At 22.9% G+C, this 7500-nt stretch overlaps 2 protein-coding genes across 2 annotated transcripts in view; both read left to right on the top strand.

Annotated features, from left to right (window-relative positions):
- The window catches only part of PGSY75_0102500 (erythrocyte binding antigen-181), a gene marked incomplete at both ends in the record, with an annotated part of 4912 nt that extends 154 nt beyond the window's left edge, over nucleotides 1-4758 (top strand). Inside the window, 4 exons of the mRNA XM_018783581.1 lie at nucleotides 1-4170; nucleotides 4255-4333; nucleotides 4443-4531; nucleotides 4685-4758. The exon at nucleotides 1-4170 is cut by the window's left edge and continues 154 nt beyond it. Of these exons, the coding sequence (XP_018643865.1) occupies nucleotides 1-4170; nucleotides 4255-4333; nucleotides 4443-4531; nucleotides 4685-4758 (4412 nt within the window). The remainder of the gene's footprint in view (nucleotides 4171-4254; nucleotides 4334-4442; nucleotides 4532-4684) is intronic.
- A 2243-nt stretch (nucleotides 4759-7001) lies between these two features.
- Nucleotides 7002-7500, top strand: part of PGSY75_0102400 (putative lysophospholipase) — a gene marked incomplete at both ends in the record, with an annotated part of 891 nt that continues 392 nt past the window's right edge. The window contains one exon of the mRNA XM_018783579.1: nucleotides 7002-7500. Coding sequence (XP_018643864.1) covers nucleotides 7002-7500 — 499 coding nt within the window.

Genomic DNA, 7500 nt, shown 5'->3' with positions numbered 1-7500 from the left:
TTAACGATCAGTTGTCTTTTGCAAATGAAGTGGTAAGGTTTATAGAAAATGAAAAGGATGATAAAGAAGATAAAACTATGAAGATAATAACTAGACCTGTTGATAATACATTGAATAGAAATACAGATAATTCTTTTCTTAATATCAAAAAGTATGGTAGAAAAGCTGAATATTTGAATAGAAGTAGTTTTGTTCAAAGAGCATATATAAGTGACTGTCAAGTAAAAAGAAAAGCACACACATGGATATGTGAAAATGAAGGGAATAATAATATATGTATTCCTGATAGACGTGTGCAATTATGTATAGCAGCTCTTAAAGACATAAAAAATTCAGGATCTGAAAGGATGGATAGAGAATTATTAACAGATAAAGTATTTGAGTCAGCTATGTATGAAACTGATTTGTTATGGAAGAAGTATGGTTTTCGTGGATATAATGATTTTTGTGATGATGTAAGAAATAGTTTTTTAGATTATAAAGATGTTTTATTTGGAAAAGATTTAGACAAAAATAATATATCAAAATTAGTAGAGAAAAACTTAAAAAGCTTTTTTAAAGAAGATAGTACTATACTTAGTCCTGATGTATGGTGGGGAATATATGGAGCAAAATTATGGAGAAGTATGATAAAACCATATATAGATTTCGGATGTAAAATACCTGACGATAGTGAACCTCAGATAAACAGATGGCTTAGAGAGTGGGGGAAATACAATTGTAAATTACTGAAGGAGAAACAAAAATCGTTAGAAAAACAATGTTCTGTTAATAAAAGGAAAACTGATTGTTCAAGCAAATGTAATAGTGAGTGTTATTCATATAGGAATTTGATTAAAAGACAAAAATATGAAATAAATATATTAGCAAAAAGATATGTTCAAGTTATACGATATAATATATTTAACAAAAAAATCGTTCAACCTAATAATGCTTATGATTTTATAAAAGCAAATTGTACTGATTGTAAGGATATTGATTTTAAAACCCTTTTTGAATTTGAATATGGTAAATATGAAGAAAAATGTATGTGTCAATCGTTTCTTGACTTAAGAATCCAATTTAAAGATTATGAAGTTTGTTCATTTAATGCTGATAAACATACTGTCTCTAGTGATAAAAGATTTTGTCTTGCAAAGAAAGAATTTAAACCATGGCAATGTGATAAAAATACTTTTGAAAAAGTTCATAATGAAGGTGTATGTGTGTCACCGAGAAGACAAGGTTTTTGTTTAGGAAATTTGAGTTATCTCCTAAGTGATGATATCTATAAAATACATAATAAACAACTACTTATCGAAATTATAATGGCTTCTCAACAAGAAGGAAAATTATTATGGAAAAAACATGGAATAATACTTGATAACGACAATGCATGCAAATATATAAATGATAGTTATAATGATTATAGAGATGTAGTTCTTGGAAATGATTTATGGAATGATAAAAACTCTGTAAAAGTTCAACAGAATTTAAATATGATTTTTGAAAGAAATTTTGGTTATAAGGTTGGAGAACATAGATTATTTAAATCGATTAAGGAATTAAAATATGTATGGTGGATATTAAATAGAGATAAAATATGGGATTCAATGAAATGTGGAATTCAGGAAGTAGATCCACGTAGAATTTCATGTAAAAAAATGGATGAACTAGAAAACATGCCACAATTCTATAGATGGTTTTCTCAATGGGCACATTACTTTTGTAAGGAAAAAGAATATTGGGAATCAAAATTAAATAATAATTGTAAAGATCCTAAAGGAAAATCTTTATGTAATGAAACAACATGTCAAAATGTATGTACTAGGATGAATTATTGGACATATACTAGAAAAATAGCTTATCAAATACAATCCGCAAAATATGATAAAGATAAAACATCATTTAATCTTGCTAAAGATAAAGATGTTTCTACATTTTTAAAGGAAAATACAAATAATTGTTCTAATATCGATTTTACAAAAATATTCGATGAACTTGACAAACTGTTTAAGGAAAGATGTCCATGTATGGATACAAAAACCTTAGAAACAAAAAATAAGGAAATGCTATCTTTAGAAAAAATTAGTGATGAAGAGACTGATATAAATGAGGAAAGTGAAGAAGAGGAAGAATCACAAGAATATGAACTTCTTGCGAGAAGGACAAATGGTAATAAAGGTACCAAAAGTGATCCTAATGAAATAGAAAAAAATAAAGATGAACAACAACCTGAAAAAGAAGAAGCAACACAAACTAGTGGATCTTTAGAAGTACAAGAAAATAAAGATTCAGATAGTATCAATGGAGGAGGTGCAACTACTGATAAAGCAAATCCATCTGAAGAATTAGAAGAAGTACCAAAGGATGCATCAAATACTGAAGAAATAAAAGAACAACCAGCGTTAACTGAATCACCTGAAAATTCACCCAAACAAGCACAAGCACAAGGTGAATCAGAGCAAAAGTCAAATGAATCAGAAAGAAGTGAATCAGATCAACCCCCAACAGGAGGAGAAGCAAGTGAACTAAAAAATGAAACTTCTTTAGAACAAGAACGAAAAGAATCAAGTTCTTCAGCTGAAGAAGATTCATCAAAAACACCTAGTGAAAATACTTCATCACAAGACACAGAAGCACCTAGTGAAAATACTTCATCACAAGACACAGAAGAATCAAGTATTGGACAAACGGATGAACATGTTGTAGATAAAGAACCAGTTAGTACGAATTTAGAACATGGAGTGGTTGATAAAGAACAAATGAGCGATCCAAATAAAAGTACTGGGAAGAATGTATCTTTAGAAGGTGATAAAGATGAGGCAGTTGAATCAACTGTATCAATTACTGATTCTAATGAACAAAAAGGTCAAAGTACACAATCAACACATATTCCTGTTGTTGTAGGAGAAAAGGAAGAAAATTCAATTTCACCTGTGACTGAAAATTCTGAGTCGGCATCAGGTTTAAATTCAACTAATGGCATTGAAACAACTACAATTGATGTTAAAGAACAGCAAACTATAAAGTCAGATGAAAGCGTATCTGAAACATCAGAAAGTAGCTCAGAAATATCTAGCGTGGTTGATGCTTCTCATGAAAAGACTGAAACTGTTCCACCTGGTACCTCTATTGAAGAAGAAAAAGAGATTTTAAAAAGCAAACAGATAGATACGACGAGTGAACCAGATCTTGGAAGCAATGACCAAAAAGATGTTACTGATAATTCTGCAGAAGTTAATAGAAATGATGATAACAATCTTCCTAATAGCATAGATAATCCAAGTGATGATATAAATAGAGAAGTTATTACTGCTTCTGAAACTCAAGATGTAAGTGAACCTAAGGGTTCAAATAAGGAAACTTCTATAGAAGTTCCAAGTATTACTGTAACAACGTCTGATGATAGATCATCTGTAGAAGAAGAAAGAAAAACTAAAGAAGAACCTGTTACACAAAGAGAAATTCTGGAATCAATACAAAATTCTGTGAACGAACATACCCCTGATAATGAACAAAAAGATGAAAGAGAAGCTTTGCGATCAGAGGAATATAAATTATATAGTGGTACACCCAGTGAAGATATTAGTGAAAGAGATTTAAATGATATAAAATCGTTAAAAGCTAACATGGATAACATATCATTAGGTGATTCTAGTGAAAATAGGGAAAGTGCAGAAGGTACAGAAAGTAGACATAGAGAATTACGACAACATGATTTTAGAGGTGAAGGAAACTTTGAAAATGATGTTGGTCAAGTTCAAGATAGTGTTATAGAAAATGAAGAATTTAAAAAATTACTTAATAAAGAATACGAAGAAAATGACAACGAAGAAATGATGAACGGAACCACTTATAGTATGAAAGATAGAGTGAATAATCTATCAAGTGAAGAAAAAATGAATGAATATAAAAATAGAAATGTTACTGAAGCAAGAGAAGAAATATTGAGAATGTCAAAAACAAATACATGTTCTAATAACCATTCATTAAAATACTGTGATTATATGGAAAGAAATAAGGACTTATTAGAAACATGTTCTTTAGAAAATAGGTTACATTTATGTTGTGCCATATCAGATTATTGTTTAAAATTTTTCAATCCTAATTCCCTTGAATACTTTAATTGTACACAAAATGAATTTGATGATCCCACATATAATTGTTTTAGAAAGGAAAGATTTACAAGTATGTCATATTATAGATTTAAAAACAATATACATTAATATGTTAATAAAAAAATAAACTTTTTTTTTTTTTTTTTTTTAATAGGTATGCATTATATTGCCGGAGGTGGTATAATAGCTCTTTTATTGTTTATTTTAGGTTCAGCCAGCTATAAGAAGAATTTGTAAGAAAAAAGGATGAAGAAATATAAATAAAAATATATGCATGTATATTTAAGTATTTTAAAAACATATATATAAATAAATATGTATATTTTTATTTTATTATTATAGGAATGATGAAGATGGATTCTATGATTCTAATTTAAATGATTCCGCTTTTGAATATAATAATAATAAATATAATAAATTACCATATATGTGTAAGGAAAAAATAAAAAAAAAATATATTATATATATATATATATATATATATATATATATTTAACGATGCATTTTCACATTACTATTATTTATTATTCTTATAATTTCTATAATTTTTATTATTATTTATAATTTTATTTTTTTTTTTGTAGTTGATCAACAAATAAATGTTGGAAATTCTGATTTATATTCGGAGGGTATTTATGATGATACAACCACATTTTAATTAAAAATTTAAAGGACATAATATTTTATTATAAAAAATATAGTAAAGGTGTATATATATATATTATATATATACTGAATTTTTTTAATTTCTAATTATTTTTTCTTTTTCTTTTTCGTTTTTTTTTTTTTTTTGTTTTTTTTTAATTTGTATTTTTTAAAATAAAAAGAAATTATTAATACTTATAAGCTATATTATATATATATATATATATGTATATATATATAATATATATATGAAATATATTTTTTCTGTTAAATATATAAAATTATTTTAAATTCATATATTATTTTTTACATAATGATTCAATATTTTTTATTTTATTATGATAAAAAAAAATATATATATATGGATAAATAATTATTAATTTGTATTTAAGGTATAAAAAATAAATAGAATAAAATTCTTCATATTAATAAGCATTAAATAAATAAATAAATATATATATATATTAATAATTAGAAAAAAAAAAAAATATATATTGAATCATTAAAAATTCATTTTTTATATTCTGGATTTTGATTGGTTATATATATATATATATATATATTTATTTATTTATTTGTTTGTATATCCCTTGTTTCTTTTATATTATATAGCAAATAAACAATTATTCAAGGAAAGTGATAGTAGGATAATTAATGCTGTAAAAATTATATATAAATTAAAAAAGAAAAAAAAAAAATTATGATGAAATATGAAATAATTAATATGTTTGTTTGTATATTTTTATTTTTTTTGCTATTTATAAGATAGATTAAATATAATTTTATATATACAAAATGAAGAAAGTGTAATAATATTATAAATATATATATATAATATATATATTACTAATATGTCTTTGAGCAATATATATAATATTAAAATTAGAAACAAAGTAAAAAGAATAAAATTATAATAATAGTAATTGTGATAAAAATATTATTATCATTAACTTAATAGTTCCTTATTTTATATTTTTTGTATATGATATTTTAAAGGGATGGAAAAAAAATAAAAAAAATGTGTATTATATATATTAATATAATCTTATATATATATATATATATATATATATATATATAGATATAATTAAAAATGATGGTTGTGTATATTATAATATAAATTGTTCTTCGAAATGATATAATATATTTTTTGATGGTAAACACTGCGAATATATTTATGTTTAATACTTTCATTATGTGAATATAGAATGATGGGTATATATGTTATTGCTCCATTTACAATGATGATGATGTTTTTTTAAAAAAGAGAGAAAAACGATTTGCATTTAAATATATTGATCGTAACAAGATAATGGTCAAATGAATTGAAAAATATCATTAAGTTGATAAAGAAAAGTTATCATTTCATGATACTACAAAAAAAAAAAAAAAAAATTTAAATGAAAAAGAAAAAGAAATGATCCACATATATATATATATATATATTGCAGATAAAATTAAAAGTAAATAAAAAAAATATAAATATAAAATGATATATTTCATAATGAGTAATTTAATTTTAAAAGAAATAGATGATATTATTTTTAAAAAAATATATTATACTTCTTTACATTGTTATCATTAGTTAAATATAAATATTTTGAGGCAAAAAAAAAAAGAAAAAAGAAATAATAAAGGTAAATAAATATATATGAATTTTTTGTTTTTTATTAATTTCCGCGTATTTCACCTTAAAATAAATAAATAAATAAATAAATACTTAATTTGTTTGTAAAATTACCTTTTTATGTTTTTATAAAGAAGAAAAATATGAATACACATGTATTTTTTTTTTTTTTTTTTTTCTTGTTAAAGGTGATATAAATATTTATATATCATTATAAATACAAATACATAATAATTTTTTATTTTATTTTTTGTATGTGAAATAAATTTATTTTCTTGATTAAATTATATGTATATATATTTCTGTAGAAGGATCTTATAAAATGAATATTTATTAATATAGAATATAAAATTAATATGCATATATAGACAAACAAAAATAAATATAAATATAAATATAAATATATATATATATATATATATTATATATTGCAATTAATAATTTTCTTGTATTTTTTATTCGTTATTATTATTTTATTTATTTATTTATTTTTTTTTTTTTCGTGTTTGTGCGTAATATTTTATATAATAATTATATGCTTATTTAAATTTTTTTTTTTTTTTTTGTTTTTTTTATAAAAAATAAAATGTATATATAAAAATATATATATATATGTATTAATTTTTACAATGGATAAAAATAAATTGATATCAAAAGATGATAATTATAATGAAAAGGTTGAGGTAATATCTCGAGTTGATACATTTTATAATAAATATGGATTAGGTATAAAAAATTATTCATGGATAGTTAAAGAGGCGATTGCTATAATAATATTAATACATGGCTTAGGTTCAAGTTTTCGTTTTGGTTTTTTGAGACATAACGTAAATATAGTTGATAATATACAAGCTACATTAATTGATAGTGATAATTTTTATATTTATAAAAATAGTTGGATTGAAGAATTTAATAAAAATGGTTATTCTGTATATGGAATAGATTTACAAGGTCATGGAGAATCTGATGGGATTGATAATTTAAGACTTCATATAAATGATTTTGATGATTTTTCTTATGATATTATAGATCATATTAAAAAGGTATATCAATCTATTATGTTAGAAAATGATAATAAGGATAATTTATATAATAATAATAAAATGGAAAGTATGGAAAAAATGCCTA

The sequence above is a fragment of the Plasmodium gaboni genome, chromosome 1 (assembly GCF_001602025.1).
Source record: "Plasmodium gaboni strain SY75 chromosome 1, whole genome shotgun sequence".
NCBI classification, from domain to species: Eukaryota; Apicomplexa; class Aconoidasida; order Haemosporida; family Plasmodiidae; genus Plasmodium; species Plasmodium gaboni.
This window is presented reverse-complemented; position numbering and strand designations above follow the sequence as displayed.